The sequence below is a fragment of the Nerophis lumbriciformis genome, linkage group LG04, assembly GCF_033978685.3.
Source record: "Nerophis lumbriciformis linkage group LG04, RoL_Nlum_v2.1, whole genome shotgun sequence".
In the NCBI taxonomy this organism is placed as follows: domain Eukaryota; kingdom Metazoa; phylum Chordata; class Actinopteri; order Syngnathiformes; family Syngnathidae; genus Nerophis; species Nerophis lumbriciformis.
The window spans coordinates 37,213,968-37,234,646 of record NC_084551.2 but is presented as its reverse complement, the minus strand read 5'-3'; the positions used below and the strand labels follow the sequence as shown (position 1 = coordinate 37,234,646).

The 20,679-nt window shown below is 38.8% G+C and overlaps 1 protein-coding gene across 2 annotated transcripts in view; it reads left to right on the top strand.

The window, feature by feature from the left end:
* Window positions 1-4,346: 4,346 nt before the first annotated feature.
* setd2 (SET domain containing 2, histone lysine methyltransferase) overlaps window positions 4,347-20,679 on the top strand; it is a 38,026-nt gene continuing 21,693 nt past the window's right edge. The window contains exons 1-11 of one of the 2 annotated variants that reach the window (XM_061954390.2): window positions 4,347-4,647; window positions 8,775-8,897; window positions 14,099-14,120; window positions 14,217-18,001; window positions 18,076-18,207; window positions 18,537-18,665; window positions 18,744-18,867; window positions 18,937-19,014; window positions 19,104-19,201; window positions 19,285-19,417; window positions 19,548-19,682. In XM_061954390.2, coding sequence (XP_061810374.1) covers window positions 8,869-8,897; window positions 14,099-14,120; window positions 14,217-18,001; window positions 18,076-18,207; window positions 18,537-18,665; window positions 18,744-18,867; window positions 18,937-19,014; window positions 19,104-19,201; window positions 19,285-19,417; window positions 19,548-19,682 — 4,665 coding nt within the window. In that variant the 5' untranslated portion in view covers window positions 4,347-4,647; window positions 8,775-8,868. The remainder of the gene's footprint in view (window positions 4,648-8,774; window positions 8,898-14,098; window positions 14,121-14,216; window positions 18,002-18,075; window positions 18,208-18,536; window positions 18,666-18,743; window positions 18,868-18,936; window positions 19,015-19,103; window positions 19,202-19,284; window positions 19,418-19,547; window positions 19,683-20,679) is intronic. The other variant, XM_061954396.2, reaches the window with a different exon arrangement.

Sequence of the window (20,679 nt, the reverse complement as noted above, 5' to 3'; positions counted from 1 at the left end):
ACTTTGCGCCTATAACAATCCGGATGGTTCTTTTCCTCTTTGGTCCGGAGGACACGACGTCCACAGTTTCCAAAAACAATTTGAAATGTGGACTCGTTAGACCACAGAACACTTTTCCACTTTGTATCAGTCCATCTTAGATGAGCTCAGGCCCAGCGAAGCCGACAGCGTTTCTGGGTGTTGTTGATAAACGGTTTTCGCCTTGCATAGGAGAGTTTTAACTTGCACTTACAGATGTAGCGACCAACTGTAGTTACTGACAGTGGGTTTCTGAAGTGTTCCTGAGCCCATGTGGTGATATTCTTTACACTCTCATGTCGCTTGTTGATGCAGTACAGCCTGAGGGATCGAAGGTCACGGGCTTAGCTGCCTACGTGCAGTGATTTCTCCAGATTCTCTGAACCCTTTGATGATATTACGGACCGTAGATGGTGAAATCCCTAAATTCCTTGCAATAGCTGGTTGAGAAAGGTTTTTCTTAAACTGTTCAACAATTTGCTCACGCATTTGTTGACAAAGCGGTGACCCTCGCCCCATCCTTGTTTGTGAATGACTGAGCTTTTCATGGAATCTACTTTTATACCCAATCATGGCACCCACCTGTTCCCAATTTGCCTGTTCACCTGTGGGACGTTCCAAATAAGTGTTTGATGAGCATTCCTCAACTTTATCAGTATTTATTGCCACCTTCCCAACTTCTTTGTCACGTGTTGCTGGCATCAAATTCTAAAGTTAATGATTATTTGTAAAAAAAAAAAAAAATGTTTATCAGTTTGAACATCAAATATGTTGTCTTTGTAGCATATTCAACTGAATGTGGGTTGAAAATGATTTGCAAATCATTGTATTCCGTTTATAATTACATCTAACACAATTTCCCAACTCATATGGAAACGGGGTTTGTATATACATGTTCAGGTTATATATCTTTTATTATTGAATGCATCAAATGTGATGAATATTTAATGGATCACAATGGAAACAAGCCTTTTGGCTTTTTGTGCCATCCATTTACCTTTTTAAAGCATTACATGGATTCAATTCTTTAAGATGTCAATAAACTTCTCAATCAATCAATACATTTCAACATTTCAGCTTTTCCCCCACAAAATAATTACAGTGGCTGATAGGAGCAAACACATAGCAACGCCCAGATGCTTCAGACACAGAAAATAATTCAAAACCAAATACTGTACAGACAAAAAACAAAAACAAATGCAATAGTAAAATGTTGCAATTTAAAATGCTGCAATCACATTAATGTTACAAATCAAACACAAAAGCAAAAAATGCTGCATATACCAAAAAACACACAAACAGCATGAAAGAAATGCTGCAAGTTCATGGAATAGAACAAAATGGTGGGTTTTTGGCATTTGCAACACTTTTCATTTGCATTAATTTTTTCAAATCCTGCAGCATTTATATAATTGCAGCAAATTGTGCATTACTTTCTTTCTGTGGGTCAATAAAAAAATACTTTAATAATTGCCAATACAAACAACCTGCACAATAGATACATACATTTGAGCAAATGTTAAAAAAAGGTAAACCATAGTCCTCTGTTATATGTTGAGTAGAGTATAAATATATATTTAATAATATAATGTATGCTTTTACATGAATTGCTTCTGTGAGTGAATAAAACGTACATTACTTTAATACTTGACAAATTAAAATGCAATTAATCTGTAAATACAATTGCAAATTGTAAAAAAAAGATAAGCTTAGTACTACGTTACATTTTTAGTACAGTACAAATAATAATATTTAATAAAATAGCATAAATTATGTTTTTACATTAGTTACTTGTGCCAATGAATAAAACATATTTTAATACTTGACAGATTAACATACAATTAACCTGTACATTAGACTGCACATTAGGGCAATTGTTAAAAAGGGTAAGACTAGTACTCTGTTACATGTTGAGTACAGTATACATATTTTTCAAATACTATAATATATGTTTTTACATCTGCGATGAGGTGGTGACTTGTCCAGGGTGTACCCTGCCTTTGCCCAATTGTAGCTGAGATAGGCTCCAGCGCCCCCCACAACCCCAAAAGGGAATAAGAGGTAGAAAATGGATGGATGGATGTTTTTACATTAGTTGCTTCTGTGAGTGAATTAAAAGAGAAGTACATAAATACGTGCCAGATTAAAATGCAATTAACCTGTACATACATTAGGGAAATTGTAAAAAAAATAAAAAAAAGTACTGTTACATGTTTAGTACAGTATACATAATAAGTAAAAAATACAATAAGGTACGTTTTACATGAGTTGCTTTTGTCAGTGAATACAAAGTATTGTAATATTTGACATATTAACATGCAATAAAGGGGTCCATTAGACTGTACATCAATTAGGGCAATTGGTAAAAAATTAAATAAAGTAAAGCTAGTACTACGTTACATGTTGAGTTGAGTAAAGGTAAAGTTATGTATATTTTTACATTAGTTGGGTCTGTGAGTGAATAAAAAGTGCAGTACTTTAATACTTGCCAGATTAACATTAGGGAAATTGTAAAAATAAAATAAATTTTTTTTTTAAAAAGCTTTATATTGTGTTACATGTTTAGTACAGTATAGCTCATAATCCATCCATCCATTTGCTACCGCTTATTCCCTACAATCGGGCGGAAGGCGAGGTACACCCTGGACAAGTCGCCACCTCATCGCAGGGCCAACACAGATAGACAGACAACATTCATATTGATTGTTATAAAAAAGACAAGCTTAGTACTTTTGTTACATGTTAAATAATACATAATAAAACAATACTATATAGTTGCTTCTGTGAGTGAACAAAAATACTTTAGTACTTGTCAGATTAAAATACACTTTTGTACAAATAACCTGCACATTAGAACTGTATATATTTAAATGGGTTATACTTGTTCAGCGCTTTTCTACCTTCAAGGTGCTCAAAGCGCTTTGACACTATTTCCACATTCACCCATTCATACACACATTCACACACTGAGGGCGGGAGATGCCATGCAAGGCCCTAACCACGACCCATCAGGAGCAAGGGTGAAGTGTCTTGCTCAAGGACACAACAAACATGACTAGGATGGCGGAAGCTGGGGATCAAACCAGGAACCCCTCAGGCTGCTCTATCAACCGAGCCACGCCGTCCCATATATTTATTTGGGCAATTAAAGGTTGATATCAACACTTCAGTCATCAACAATTGCATCATCAGAGAAATGGACATTGGAACAGTGTAGGACTGACTTGGTAGGATATGTACAGCAAGTAGTGGACATAGAGAGAGAGATCAGAAAGCATAAGAATAAGTATCTACATTTGATATTTACATTTGATTATTTACAATACGGGGGGGTAGGATGCGAAGGGAGGGTGTTAGTTTACGCTTGAAGTTGCCTGGAGGTGTTCTTTTAGTGCGGTTTTGAAGGAGGATAGAGATGCCCTTTCTTTTACAATTGCCATCGCTAATACGCATTAGTAGAGATGTCCGATAATATCGGCAGGCCACTAATATTATCGGCCGATAAATGCGTTAAAATGTAATATCGGAAAATATCGGTATCGTTTTTTTAATCGGTATCGTTTTTTAATTTAATTAAATTTTTTTATTAAGTCAACATAAAAAACACAAGATACACTTACAATTAGTGCACCAACCCCAAAAAAACTCCTTCACCCATTTACACTCATTCACACTCATTCACACAAAAGGGTTGTTTCTTTCTGTTATTAATATTCTGGTTCCTACATTATATATCAATATATATCAATATAGTCTGCAAGGGATACAGTCCGTAAGCACACATGATTGTGCGTGCTGCTGGTCCACTAATAGAACTAACCTTTAACAGTTAATTTGACTAATTTTCATTAATTACTTGTTTCTATGTAACTGTTTGTATATTGTTTTACTTTCTTTTTTATTCAAGAAAATATTTTTAATTTATTTATCTTATTTTGTTAATTTTTTAAAAAAGTACCTTATCTTCACCATACCTGGTTGTCCAAATTAGGCATAATATTGTGTTAATTCCACGACTGGTGATATCGGTTGACATCTGTATCGGTTGATATTGGTATCGGTAATTAAAGAGTTGGACAATATCGCAATATCGGATATCGGCAAAAAGCCATTTTTGGACATCCCTATGCATTAGTCATGACAACACATGCACGGATGTTCACGGTGAATAAATTCCAGATGTTTGTTGCGCAAGTTTATCAAGAAGACCAAATGTGTGCAGCTGAAGTCTTGCGAGGTTTTTTTCTCCTCCCGTTCTGACTCACCTTGACGAACCGCAGCAGTGTCCGCGCATCGTCACGTGACGTCATCGCGCACACACCAAAAACCAAATATATAAAATGTAATTTAGCGACATGATTTGTTTATTGTTTTTTTTAGGCATTGCAAACGCTGAGACGCATCGTTGTGGACTTGTGGACACTTTAAAAACGCTACTCCCAACTCTGGGCTAAGGAGTGAGCTACATGCTAGCCGCTGTAGCACAACAGCAAGGGAGCCGAACATCACCCACGATAACCCCGTGTGGATTTGACGTCGGCACGCATTGTGGCTTGGATGTTTGGCAAAGGGCATATCCCTGGGAATTTGGACGATGGACGAGGCCTGTGACATGCAGCACTTCGTGAAGTGAGTATCCAGAGAAACGCATCTATTTGGGTACGTTATGTAAATGGGGTCGAAACATGCAATGAAGCTAAAACAAAACCTCCCCCCCCGGCTAGCATGCTCGTAAGCCGGATGGGGATGGTCAATGTGCGGCTATGATTAACATCAGCGGAACACAGTTCACCAAACTATTAATTACAGCTGTCCTTTATTCAAATGCATGCGAAGAACGATGTTTGTAAGCAGTCTGGATAGCGTCCATGTTGCGAGTAACATCGAACCTCGTTAGCCGCTAATGCTCGCTTTAAGATTAGCATCGTAGACACAGAAGGACAATCGATTACTTCCCTTCGCGACTGGGAACACGCTAACAAAATGCTGCATTCCCAAGCAGAAAAACATGCACTTGCACGTCGCGTTTTAAGCACAACAAGCAAATTAAGGTTATCAGGAATGTAACACACAGCTAGCTTAGCAAAGTTAGCTTAACTGGTTCGGACATATCTTCCTGGTAACACAACTGCCTCGTAAATATGAGCTAACGTTTCTTTGAACAATTGTGTATGAAGAACAGTTTTAACAGCTCAATCAAGCGAATGTGATTAAATGTCCTTGATATACACGGTACGATGTTTCATAATGGACAGGAAGTGCCTTTGAAAAGGCCATGTTGGGCTGCATCAAAGACACTGCCTAATTCAGTGTTTTTCAACCACTAGTGTGCCGTGGGAGATTATGTCATATCACCTATTTGGGTTAAAAATATTTTTTGCAAACCTGTAATAATAATCTGCAAATGTGCCGTTTTTGAGTGTCTGTGTTGTCTAGAGCTCGGCAGAGTAACCATGTAATACTCTTCCATATCAGAAGGTGGCAGCAAGTAGATCATTGCTTTGTAGATGTCGGGAACATGGTTTGTAGTGATCACATATGCAGAAGACAGCGTGCAGGTAAAAAGGTATCTAATGCATACTTGCCAACCTTGAGACCTCCGAATTCGGAAGATGCGGGGGGTATATATTTTCAAGTATTTCTTATATATATATATATATATATGTATGTGTGGGGAAAAAAAATCACAAGACTATTTCATCTCTACAAGCCTGTTTCATGAGGGGGGTACCCTCAATCGTCAGGAGATTTTTTATTAAGACATATATATATATATATATATATATATATATATATATATATATATTAGGGCTGCAACTAACGATTAATTTGATAATCGATTAATCTGTCGATTATTACCTCGATTAATCGATTAATGATCGGATAAAAGAGACAAACTACATTTCTATCCTTTCCAGTATTTTATTGAAGAAAAAAACCAGCATACTGGCGCCATCTTTCAACTTGCCAAATAAAACAAGGAAAATGTTACAAAAATGCACACTTTTGACACCCCTGCTATAGATAATAAAAAATTAAATCTGATAAATGTATCGATAAAATGCTGAGCCTAACGACGCATGCGCATTTATCACAACTCTCTTGCTCTCTCTGTCTCTCCCCCTCCCTTACGTATGCTGCTGTACGCACAATTTTTTGTGTTTTTAACCTTCTTAACCCTGAACGTACATTGAAAATACACGCAACCCTAACTCAATATGCCGGACATTTGAGACATTTAAGAAACTCCGCCCGACAGCCCCGCAAAAGATGACATGTCCGGTGAAAAGAGGACGTATGGTCAGGACCTAGCCCGGTCACGTCCGGTGAAACCGATCGCTGCTAGTTCTCTTTTGCAAACATGCTAGCAGCTAACGGGCTACGTATAGACTGACCATACGTCCTCTTTTCACCGGACATGTCATCTTTTGCTGGGCTGTCAGGGCGTAGTTTCATAAAATGCCTCAAATGTCCGGCATTTTGAGTATTGTTTACACAACGTGCAGTACGCTACTTAATACGTTCGTGTGAAAACTCGTTCGGTACACTTCCGTTCCGAAACGAAACCCTCGTACCGAAACGGTTCGATACAAATACACGTACCGTTACACCCCTAATATTTTGATTATTGTTTCTCAGCTGTTTGTAAATGTTGCAGTTTATAAATAAAAGTAAAAAAAAAAAACGTAGCCTCTGCGCATGCGCATAGCATACATCCAACGAATCGATGACTAAATTAATCGCCAACTATTTTTATAATCGATTTTAATCGATTTAATCGATTAGTTGTTGCAACCCTCATTTATATATATATATATAAATCAGTTCATGAATGAGTATATCCGTTCGGCCTCCGTGTTCAATGGAGAAATCTGATCTACAAAATTTGCAGGCAGCATACCCCTTCCCCTTCGAGCTGTTCTGGATGAAATTATTGTATCCAATCATTTTGGAACTTGCAAGCGTACTTCTTCTTCTTACTCGTCGTCGCCATGTCTATTCTTTGTTCTTCTGCTTCGTCTCTCTTATGTTTTTGGACATTACTACTTGCCGTAGTTTTGAAGCAATGCACGATGGGAATTCGGCTGTTGTGTGTCAGTGTATTAACGTGCCGGCTGGAATAAACACACGCTGAGAAATAGCTCCGTTCCTGCCTACTTTATGGGTTATAGATAAACCTATGGATAACAGAGACATATATAATAGTCTCCTTTTCAGGTGAGAGAGGACGCTAAAGGCAGTGCCTTTAAGGCATGCCCCCAATATTGTTGTCCGGGTGGAAATCGGGAAAAATCCAGGAGAATGGTGATTTTCGGGAGGGGCACTAAAATTCGGGAGTCTCCTGGGAATATCGGGAGGGTTGGCAAGTATGATTTAATGCTTAAACCAAAAATAAACAAAAGGCGAGTGCCGCTAAGAAAACCTACTCAGTGGCCTAGTTGTTAGTGTCGTCCGCCCTGAGATCGGTAGGTTGTGAGTTCAAACCCCGGCCGAGTCATACCAAAGACAATAAAAATGGTACCCGTTACCTCCCTGCTTGGCACTCAGCATCAAGGGTTGGAATTGGGGGTTAAATCACCAAACATTATTCCCGGGCGTGGCACCGCTGCTGCCCACTGCTCCCCTCACCTCCCGGGGGGGTGAACAAGGGGATGGGTCAAATGCATAGGACTAGTTTCACCACACCTAGTGTGTGTGTGACAATCATTGGTACTTTAACTTTAACTTTAACTGAAGCTTAGGGAAGGCGATGCAAAACGAAACTAAAACTGAACTGGTTGCGAAGTAAACAAATACAGAATGCTGGACGACAGCAAAGACTTACAGCGTGTGGAGCAGACAGCGTCCACAAAGTACACCCGAACATGACATGACAATCAACAATGTCCCCGCAAAGAAGGATAGCCACAACTTAAATAGCCGTGATTGCTAAAACAAAATAGGTGCGGGGGAATAGCGCTCAAGGAAGACATGAAACTTCTACAGGAAAAGCCACCAAAATAGGAGCGCAAGACAAGAACTAAAACACTACACAGGAAGACACCAAAAAACTCCAAATAAGTCACGGCGTGATGTGACAGTACTTTTGAGACAAGAGCTATAGTCATGCATGGTCGGTTATGGTTTGAATTCTTATCCAACACTTGCGAGAACAACTTTTTATTGTCAATATCAGCTGCTGAGTTTCATTTTTTAATGTTTTCTGCTGGTGGCGTGCCTCCACATTTTTTCAATTAAAAAATGTGCCGTGGCTCAAAAAAGGTTGAAAAACACTGGCCTAATTAGTCATTTTCAATGCTTCAGAATGAGCTCTCAAACAAAAATCTATACCATTCCAGATGCATTTTTTTGTTTGTTTTACACGTTCAACTACCATGTTTACAGCTTTATTCGGCATCCATGTGTTTTCTTGGTGTACATACTGTATGTCCTCTTTTCTGTTAGATAAAAAATGTTGTTGTTGCTGTGATGCAAAGCCACAGAAAACCATTGTGAATTTGAAAACAAAAACAGTGTTGGAAAGTAAAATGAAAGCATGCACAAGACTTCCAAATTGCAGTCATATAGATAACCATTCCAAGACTGGACTTCAGTGGAATTGTTTTAGTCTAAGTCAGCCTAGCCAACGGTCTAAAGTTAATAGTAGTTTAACGCATTGTATGATACAAGAGGAAAAACTGCATTTGTTTGACAAACTGTCAGTTGTTGTGGCCACAGCCCTGAGTTAATTGTAAACTTATCTTTGTTCTTGCCAGGTGTGGTGTCACGGTGGAGGGCTCATTTCTCTGATTTGGATTATTCTCGGCCGTGCAGCATCCACAGGCCCACTAATCCTAGACCAGTTCCTCAATGGACACTCTGCTCAAGTCCGAAATCAGGTACTAAACAGCAGGCCGCATGGACCTCACTCGTGTTGCCAAGGACCATACTGCACAGATCGGACACCAGCAGTATTTTCTGTTGAAAGTCATCTGTCGTTATGACAGACTTTGCCCTTTTTTTGTTATATTGAGCAATCACAAACCACAATGGCTTGAATTCACCTTAGTGTTGTTGATGGGGAGGATTTTTGGACACAGTAGTAAAAAATTAGGAGTTCAGTTCTAGTGAGATTTGGTAGTTTTTTTGGCCACGGCATAGTAGTGTTGTCCCAATACCAATATATTTTTGTACCAATACTTTTCTAAATGAAGGGGACCACAAATTTTTTTTATTATTGACTTTATTTTAACAGAAAATATTATGATACATTAAACATGTGTTTGTTGTTGCGATCAAATAACAATTTTGACATCAAAAAACATAGTAACCATGCTAGATAACTCCTCTTTTAGTAGTAAGTAAGCAAACGGGTTACAAAGCTCCTAATTTGGCTGCTGACGAGAAGTAAGATATTGTGTCTTTTATGAAAGAATTGAGGTACAAGTTGTAGAAAATGGATGGATTCATCTATTTGCTCATTAATTGTTAACATCTGGTTACTTTCTGATTTAACATCTATCTACACTTCTGTTAAAATGTAATAGGCACCTATTCTGCTGTTGTTTGGATACTTTACATTAGTTTTGTCTGATACTACAAATTTGGGTGTTGATCCAATACCAAGTAGTTACAGGGTTATACATTGGTCTTAATTAATTCTTCTGTGTCCAGGGACGTATTTTCTGAGTTCATGAACAATATAAAAATGACGAAATATTTTGTGAACATATCGATGTAATCATTGTAGTATCGGCTATATACGGCTCTTGTACTTGGTTCTGTTATAGTCAACATTTGTACAGATCCACCTACTTGTTTACATTCAGGAGCATTAGTTTGCTGTTCGCGGTTAGTTATTGTATCCTCCTACGGTGTGTAGTCAAACATGTTTAGCTATTCTTTGTCCTGCAGGGATTATAATTGTAAGATCCGTAGTTTATTCGTCACCATGGAAGCAAAGACTAGTTATTTAGGAGTAGCTAAAACACTGCGGCCGGACGTTAGTGGCTAGCTAGCTATGTTTTAAAGCACCGCTTCCAGAGCGGCATTTCAGTGTTTATAGCCTCACCTTTATTGTTAATTTTGATGTTAAAAGTTAAAGTAAAGTTAAAGTACCAATGATTGTCACACACACACACTAGGTGTGGTGAAATTTATTCTCTGCATTTGACCCATCACCCTTGATCACCCCCTGGGAGGTGAGGGGAGCAGTGAGCAGCAGCAAAATATGTCAAAATATGTTAATGCTTCCTCTTCTGTCTCCACACTGTTTCCACTTGTAAGTGCTGTGTGTGTGTGTGTGTGTGTGTGTTGACTCACGACATGTGCCTCGACTCATATTACCAGCGATGTCACGACAGGGCGCCATCATATGCATTAAAATGAATTAAGGGAATATAGTACCTTTTTAATTCTTTAGTACCACCTTACTTTATTAGTAGCGGTATACCATACAACCTTAGGGCATAGTATTCAGTAACACTTTGAGGAGTGTCATGCAGTGAAACCTTTCAAGCTGCTGTATGTCACACGCTCAAAATAAAAACAAAAATTCAAACCAAAAATATGACAACACTGCTACCGACTAGCTTATGCTACCAATTGTGGTGTAAAAGAACAGATTCAAAAAATAAATGTCAATATATTTCACAATTACAAATAAAACGACTGTTTTTTTTTTTATGTCGTGCCTGCACACACACACACAAAATAGATCTCTGACGCTATAGTACGGTAACTATGTTACTGTCGAACTAATGAGTAAAATCATATGCTTTTTCAAACACTGCAGGCAAAGTACCAATAAAAGATAAAGTATGGAATGAAGGGACAGTCCAAATGGCAGCAATAAAAACTACCGGGTAACAAAAACTTATCAAATCTATCCAGCTTCCTCAAAAAGAAAAGCGCATTTTGTGAGGATGATGTATTTAGGGAGATTCACAAAGGTATATTGACAACATTTAGTTGACAGACTTTGGCAAAAATGATAGTTAAATCTATTTTACACACAACCCTCTAACTGTCGAACCGAGAAAAGGCGTTGACCGCATCTTCCAGAGGTTCGACATGCCTCCGCTTTAAATGTTCCTGCATCGCAGACATACTGCAATTAAGAGAGATCCTCCGTGACATGTTAAGGGGAAATTGTTCCTATATTTTCCATGTTCTCACCCACGTTGTTTTGCCAGAGGCCGCTAGGGATAGGTACCATTCACATTAACACACTGCAGTACCAATTTCCGGTATCTGGGAATCAAAACCGGTGCTCAACGGTACCAATTTTCGGTACTTTTGTGTGTGTTAATAGATATTAGGTTGTTTTTGATAATAAAATCAAATTTGTTTATTGCAACATTTACAAATTAGCAGATTGTGATAACCGCTGTCCAGTTGTTGTATGACAAGTATGACATTAAGTTTCAATTACAGTTGCAAGTCCAAGACGTTAGATGGTAGTAGTGTACAAGTTTCTAGTGTTTTTTTGTTGCACCCTAAAAATGTACATACTGTAAGTATTGTACCTATTACACACTAGCAGTTTGATTGTCACACATAAAACAATAAAACAACCAGTCTTCACGAGAGCTCAGTACAGTGTTTCAAAAGAATGGTGGGGACAAAACGAATTATTTCTAACAAAACGTGTAAAATGTTCATACTGTACTAAACTTAAAGAAATGTCAGAAGTGAGTTTATGGTTTGTATAAGTATGAATGTTGTTTTTTGGCTTAACGTAGACAATACTTCTTTTTTAAGCGTAACGTCATCTATCTATTACACGATCTGTGGAAAAATGGCATCACATCCGGTTGTGTTTGGCCCAACATATATTATCTGTCCATGAATATAGTGATATATTACATGTACCATGATTTGTATGTCATATATTTAAAATCAGAGCACACTTACATGGAGAAGAATGTTGTTTTATTCGCCAATGCACCGCTGAACGAAATGGAACAAACCTTCATAAGTAAATAACTTCATGTTTTGTCGTTAAATAGGGTGAACCAAGCAGCCGTGATTGACATGTCAGTTTTCCACCCGTGTGCATGTAACTTGCACAATAATAATAGCTTTAATAATACTCTTAACATACATACAGACATTTCGAGCTGTGAGCAAAATGACATTTGTAAAATAATATTGGCAGTGTGTATACATTTTATACAGTAATATTATGTACATATTATCTGAAACCGTTGTATCGTATTCTTTAGTAGATCTGTCATGTAAAACATACATATAGCAATCAATATTACCCTTCTGATGTCTTCATAACTAACCTTTTAGCAACATTTAAACGTCACACAAATAGTGATTTAATTTATATCGTGATACATATTGATATCTATTGATATGAAAAAAGTCCATTGTGATATGATTTTTTCCCCTTATTGCCCAACTCTATGTGTAGCATAAAATGACAGAAAAAACAAAGAGCCTGTCCAGTTAATGTCTTGATGTACTGTACTGAGCTCTTGTGAAGTTCACAATTTTTTTTGAAGGATTTTAGATTTTTTTTTATTATGAATTATACCATCTGAGGTATATTGAACGATAGAGATTCAACATATTTTGCATTGTATGTCGTCACAATCTTTTATTTGGTTCATCTTTTCATTTGACATTGTCTTGTTTATGTGTTCTGTATAGAAGTCCCACAAATGCAGTGTCAGATAATTACATCAAGTCAAAGCTGGAAAACTGAACTGATTTCCTTTAACTCACTGTCAGGTATTAATTCTCTTCTCTGTGTTGACAGTGATTAAACACACGCCATTAGTGGAATAAACATCTAAAATCAGTGTCTTGGTTGTAAAAGTTTAGCCCTTGAACAATGTGAGTGTAGATCTTGTAGCAACTTTGCTGCAAATTTGTCTTGAAGGCTTCAAAATCTAATCCTAAAAGAACAAATGACCCAGATACCAAACACATTTATAAGATTGCCCTAGGGAAAGCAGACATGCACTTGCCAAAAAAAGAAGTACAGTGGTACCTCGGTTTTTGAAATCCCTTTCCAAAAGTTTCGGAAGAAGAATAAATAATATTAACCCAATTAATCTGTTCCAGACACCCAAAATAATGAACACAAAACACATTTCATAGAGAATCATTATAGTTTTGCATGCAGAAAACAATGTAAAGTACATATACTTCAGCTGACAAATTTTACCTTTATTAAAAATTATTGTTGGCCAATAAAGCAATGGAGGAAGTGATACACAGGAAGTCGACTTTGTCAGGTGCAAATACCTTCTTAAGCAATGCATGCATCTTCTCTATATTTTTTATTTTTAAATCTTTATACTTGTTTATTCTATTTTATATCTGTAAATACCCTATTAATATCTCTCAACTCTGCGAGCAATTTAAGTGAGGCACCGAACCAAGATTCGTTGTCAATAAAGAAACATAAATGTGTAGGAGTATGCTGTATGTGCAAAAATTTTGAAACTTTTTATTTTTATTTTTTTTCAAAAACTGAGTCCTAAGAATAGTATAGCATATGAAAACGGGGAACCACTGTAATGATTCTTATGTTGTTGTATGAAGACACCTTTGTGCTTTGTTGTCCGTTGTTGCTAGGGCATATTTAGGTTGGCAAGACATTTTTACTTAAGTCTCAACAGGTGCAACTGCAACGTAATTGTATTTTTGAAATCACTATGAGCTATAGATGTAAAACACAGATGTAGATTTCAAAAACTGGGATGTTTTCAGCTTCCAGAAATTAACATGGAGCTGTGCATTATCATGCTGCAACATAAGGTGATGGTTTTGGATAAATGGCACAACAATTCAAAATGTCATTAATAAAAGAAGTGCTCACTAACACAGAATTTTCAACAATGTTAGTCTTTTTGTGTGCGTAGAAAAAGTTAGAGGTCTTTGAGTTTTATTGGCATGAAAAATGGGAGCAAAAACAAGAGAGTTGTGTCCATATTTTTGTTGAGTGTAGATTGGCCAACATGGCCTGTTACACAATACTCTGCTTTATATGTTTAGCAATACCTAATCAAAAAATGTTGTACTAATAATCTTCTCCTGTCCTCCCCACTTTATTTCACTTGATGTTGTCATTAAAACGCAGAGACGAAGGAAGTGGTGCTTCGGTGAGTAAATTTGATTATTTCATATATCTGCTATGCTGACAAATGCTTCGATAGAGAAGGGGGTTCAGACTAATGTATTAGTCTCTTTTATTGTAGGTAAAGGTGGAAGGGCTGTCCAAGGCGGCGCTTATCAAAAGTCTATCTCCCAGAGTCATGCTGTCCAATCATCTCTTGCCTAAAGGGGCCAAGATGAAGGTCAACCTAGAGGATCAGGGTCGTCAGAAAGTGTCCTTCAGCTTCTCACAGACCAAGAAGCCACTGCACAGCCTCTTCGTTATCCCCTCCAGTCCAGAAAGGTCTGACGCTGAAACTCTCACTGCCTCGCCACAGCCAACAGTCGACAAGGGAAAAGCCGCAGACAGCAAAAATGAGCAAAAGCAGACACGCACCTCGCTAAATGAACAGACACCCTCACAGGTTCCAGGCTTTGCTGCTAAACTGAAAATGGACTTGGCCAAGATGCATTTCAAGAAGCAAATACTGAGTGTGTCGATAACTAGGCAAAAACGAGCATCTCTTGATTCAGAGGAGACACCGACCTGTGATTTGCTAGGTATGCAAAAATCGACAAATAACAGTGTAATCAAGTTCCCAAGTACCCAGCATCAGATCCCCATCAGTGTGAGCCCCTCTAAGGATTCTAACAAGGATTCATCTGAGAGTCAGCTACTGTCCAGCCTCAAGAAGCTTGCTGCATCTCCAGGAAAAGAAGAAAGATTTTGTAGTAATGAACAGGATGGTAACACATACAGAAGGAAAACCAGGTCGCAAACTGGCACAGAAATGGACGAAAATCCTATCCAAATGTCTTCTAGACACAAATCATCTGATTCTAAAAGTAAAAGTAATTCGGAAAGCAGTAGCAAAGCAGCAACAAGAAGGTCTTCACCTGGGTCACATGGGGAAGAAAAGGAAAAAAGTTTATCTAGGAAATTTGAGAATCACGAAAGGTCATCTAGTTACACAAAACCAGACCGCGACTCTAGATACACATCAACGCGGTCAATGCGAACAGAGAAAGATCGCAGAAGATCCAGATCCAGGTCCAGATCGCAATCTAGATCTAGAGGCTCTCGAACAAGTTCATCTTATTCCAGATCAGAGCGATTGAGAACCGACAGAGGTTCCCGCACAGAAAAATCCTACTATCATGATTCGGATCGCAGATCGTACAGGAGTCCTCCGCGCAGAGACAGGCGACGATCTCGCTCACGCAACGACAGAACTCGGGAAAGTTCTGGCTCTGAAGATGACCATCGCAAGACGAGGTCAAGGACAAACGACGCCAATAAATCATCTTCCTACTTGAGCTCTCAGAAAGATTACAAGTCTTCATCTTACTCAAAATCTGGGAAGACATCTAAAGATACACATCATTCATCTGAGTTTGATAAAAAAAGTCAATCCTCATTGTCAATATCAGAAAGGACTTCAAAGCGGTTCTCAGAGTCTGATTCCCAGCGCAAGTCATCTCCTGGTGTAGAATTAAGGTACTATAAGTCTAGCACCCATCATATAGAAGAGACCAGCAGGAAATCCAATTCTTTGAATCTGCAGACGTTAGATCATGTGAAGCAATGCCATGAAAATCATCAAAAAAAAAACTTGATTGAATTTGAGGCAGATCAAAGGACTGAATTACAGGCAAACTCTGGTTTAGAGGAGAAATTTAGAGAACACGCAGATAGTAATCCAGAGTCAGTACAGATGACCTGCTCACCTGAGAAAACCAGTGAGCATGATAATGACATATGTCACAACCTCAGTGAAAAAACAACGCATAAAACCATAGAAACGTGTTTGCCTGGTGAAAAAGAAATATCCAATCATACAGCAGAGAAAAGAGAATGTGACCACCAGGATGCTGAGGAAACCATGAAAGAGTCACTATGCGACAGTTTAGATGGAAGAAAATCAAGTCTCGAAGGTGAGAAAGAACATGCATCAATTATACCTTCAAGTGAAAGCCTGCAGCATGCCGATGTACCCCTTAAAGGAATAAACGATGTGAAGGAATGCTTTTCTCTTCATACATCAGATGTGACATCAGATGATGCAGTGGAAAGTTTACTCAGTAGTAGTGATGGCAAAGTGTGCAACCAAGATGTGAAAAATGTTTATACTTCCCAAGGTGCAAAGTCTATATTTACCATTGAAGACATACCTTCCACACTCGATGTCCAGAACGGTAAACCAGAGGATGAGGTGGGTAAAGCTGTGACTCCCATTGAGCAGGCTGACACAAACCCACCACTGCAATATGAGACACCCTGTAAAACTGAGACTCTTATGACACTTGAACAGCCGATCACAGACGACGCTAAAACAACGAGCAGCGCAACTAAAAAGTCCCGATGGGATATTGTCGGGCAGAAAAATCCAGGGAGTGATGATTCACAACAGGCAAATTGTGAAGAGAGTGAACAGTATATTGAAAAGCTTTCTTGTGTAAAGAAAATTGAATTTTCCACAAATGAAAGTACACCAGAACCCGAAAGACATTCTATATCGGGGAAAGGGTGTGAGAGGCTAATGCAGGCAGATTGTTATGATGACCAAGAGGAGCATTTGCAGGGTGACACTGGCATTGAGAAAACAACTCCCGTCCCGCCTTTGTGCAACAGTGATGCACCACAGGTCATCAATACTACACAGATGCAGAGCTGGAATAGTAATTTGAAAGAGAAATCTGGAGGCCATAGCGAGGCCAGTGATAGTGAAAACTCTGATTATGACTCCGATTGTGGCAAGGCAAGTAAACGATTGCACTCTGTAGTGGTAGTGCCAAAGAATTCATCCCTTACAAGTGAATCACGTGACACTGGAGCTTCTTCGGGCAGTCCAGTGAATAAACCAGAACCCCACAATAGCAGCATTAATAGTTGTGAACTGCGATATCAAATCAACTCTCAACAAAGGCTAGAGGGTGTTGTATCCAACACTAGTATGCTTTGTCAATCCCAGAGTAATACGATTGACAGCACCAGTCACTCTGAGGGAACCACCTCTGCGAGCGTCTCACAGCCTTACTTGACTGGTCCCATCAGTGTCCACGAAGGTATTCCTAATCCCCCCCATAGCCTTGACATTTCCAGACATAACCAACAACTGCAACATTATGTTAACAGCGTTGACGGCACACTCACCCATTACCAACATTCTTCAATTGTTGACGTCAATAACATGAGTGGATTCAACCAGAGTTGGAATTTTTCACAGCCAGAGCTGCCCAGTAGTACATATCAACAGCCAGACAGCAGCCATGGACCACTGTTACCAAACTGTAAACTTTTAGAAGCCGTTCCTAAGGAACAGCAACATGAGCATCATAATCTCTCGTGGCATCACCAAGGCTCCAACATACAGACAAGCCAAAATCTCTACCAACATTTGCATGAACAGTATCATGATCGTGCAAGTGAAATCCACCCAGATTCTCTCACTACTGACCATGATGACTACTGCAGGGCTAAACTATCCTTGCTTAACAAAACAGCCATCGAGTACAGTGGACCCCCAGGGTCGACAAGTTTTGTGCAAGGTCATGAAATTAGCAGCAACAGCAGGTGCTCTGCAGTCCCTGATCCCCCAAGAGAGATCAGTTTTAGGGCCCACAGGAGCAGGGGCCCACCAAAGAAAAGGCGGCCAGAGATCGAGTCCGATTCTGACAATGAGGCTGAAGCTGGACCTGCGGGCAAGAGGGATCGTCAATTAGGAGAGCTCGAAGAAGCTAAAGAAAGTCAAGTCAAAGCTGAGGTGGTGCGGCCATCACTCGCTCTCCGGGACTTCCAAGACTCCAGTAAATGGAAAGAACTGGCCAAGACAAAGAAGATGCCTCCTTATTTTGACCTAATTGAAGAGAATATGTACCTAACTGAGCGGTATGCCCAAACAAACACATTCTCAAAACTTTGAATATTTTCAGACTTTGTTTAAAGTTTTGAAATTTTTGCAGAAAGAAGAGCAAATCTCACAGAGATATCAAGAGGATGCAGTGCGAGTGCCCGATGCTGCCCAAAGAGGAGCGTTCAAGGGGAATGTTGGCTTGTGGGGACGACTGTTTAAATCGGCTGCTGATGATCGAATGGTAAATTGATTATATAAATTGATAGTTCAGTTCTTTGAATTTTCTTTGTCAGGTTTTCAAAGTGTGGCACAGTGAACTGACATTCTGAGAATATAATGCAGTTGAGGCCTCCCGTGCTCCCTAAAAATTTTCTGCAGCATATTTCTCACTTTATTCATAAAGCGGGAACTAAATACATTCTAAATTCTAATCTATTAAATTAACCTTTGACATAACTAAAGTTAGCCTAGCAGGTTTGAACAATTAAAAAAATAAAAATTCTCAAGATGCTGTGCCTTGCCCAAAGTATGCTTTAAACCCATGTTTTGTTTTTTTCTGTTTTTCCGAAGCTCCTCACGGTGCTTAAACGGGTCTTACTGCTCGAATCGACGCTTTCAAATGAAGCAGCATGCTGATTTTGATGTCATCCTCACAGAAGACAAGGGCTGGGGTCTCCGTGCAGCTAAAGACTTGTCTTCGTAAGTGTGCAGTGTCATCTGCTTTTCTGGACTATGTCACGGTTAGATTTAAATAATCGTGTCCCAATTCTGCCCCAGAAACACTTTTGTGCTAGAATATTGTGGGGAAGTGTTGGACCACAAAGAGTTCAAAGCAAGAGTGAAAGAATATGCACGCAACAAAAACATCCACTACTATTTTATGGCTTTAAAGAATAATGAGGTGAGTCAAATTGATTACTTTGATAATTAAGTGCTGGCAGAAATGTTTGACTTTGCGTTGTCTCTCCAGATCATCGATGCAACACTAAAGGGTAATTGCTCTCGGTTTATGAACCACAGTTGCGAGCCCAACTGCGAGACGCAAAAGGTACATCAGCAAAAATAAGCAGTTCGATTTATTATTTGCTCATCATTCAATGTAAGCATGTTCACACACGGATTATCATATTATTTCAGTGGACGGTCAATGGCCAACTTCGAGTTGGCTTTTTCACCACAAAGGCAGTCGCTGTGGGAACCGAGCTGACATTTGACTACCAGTTTCAGAGATATGGGTATTTGATTCATTAATGAAACTTTAACTGCATGACAATTATATATTAACTGATGATTGAGTTGTAATTTACCTTGCCTTTAGGAAAGAAGCCCAGAAGTGCTTCTGTGGAGCCCCCAGCTGCAGAGGCTTCCTGGGAGGGGAGAACAGAGTCAGCGTCCGAGCAGCTGGAGGGAAGATGAAGAAAGACCGTAGTCGAAAGAGTGCGCTCACCACGGTCAGTTCTCATTTTTTCCTGTAGCAAGTCTGATGTGGTGGGGTTTTTTTAACTTAAATGTTTAACGAAATTGGACACTGTTATCTATTCTGAATTTCCTAAAACATACAGTGCACATGTTGTTCTTCAGGTTGATGAGGAATTGGAGGCCTTACTAGAGAATGGTGAAGGGCTCTATGATGAGAAGCAAGTGGTGTCCCTGTGCAGACTTATGGTCCGTGTAGAAACCATGGAGCAGAAACTCACCTGTCTCAAGCTCATACAAGTATGTAACAAAATCAACATTGATTGCGTTACAGGTTTTTTTTGTTTTTCATTGTCATTTCTAATTTCAAATCATTGTCATGTCTCAATGTTCTTAACTCCTGTTCCAATATGTGTGTCATATTGCGCAGCATAATGCTGACTTGAGGAGTTGTCATTGCACAAAACATTGGACAATAACCTTGAGACAAAGAGTCGTGTATGGCCAACTAAACAACAGGCGCCATGACTGCTACCAAGGACGTGTGCAGCTGTGCTCGGATGCATGCAATTGCTGTCGTTTTATTTTTCTGACTAAATAAATCAAAATAATACGTCCAAATATAGTTCTAAACATATTTAGCTCATCAACTTACAATAAAACATGCTTTTGTTTCATGAAAGTAGAATTTTGCGGCCCACTAAACAACAGGCGCCATGACTGCTACCAAGGACGTGTGCAGCTGTGCTCGTATGCATGCAATTGCTGTCGTTTTATTTTTCTGACTAAATAAATCAAAATAATACATCTAAATATAGTTGTAAACATATTTAGCTCATCAACTTACAATAAAACATGCTTTTGTTTCATGAAAGTAGAATTTTGCGGCCCTATTTGATGCAATCGACTGCTACATTCCTCCAGTGTTTCATGACCAGCAAGCACTCTTAACGTGCACCCGAGGCTCAATAAGGTAAAAAAAAAAATACACAAAACGACCAAATAAATAACTAATTTCCTTTATTTTGTCAAAATCTTCATTAGCTTTGAACCAAAAGTCACGGAGAAATTATGACTTGTGTGTGAAGTATGTCAACTGTGGTGGCGGCCTCCAATGTATTTGTAATCACTGTATGTATAACTCATTATGTGTTATTCTAACTGATCTTACTTTTTTTTAACATGCTAAGTGAATATGTGTACTTTTGTAGTTATATTCCCATATTTTTCACAGTAACTGATATATGGTAACACTGGCGAGCAGTAGAAAATATGGAGTGATTTTTGATCCAGGACA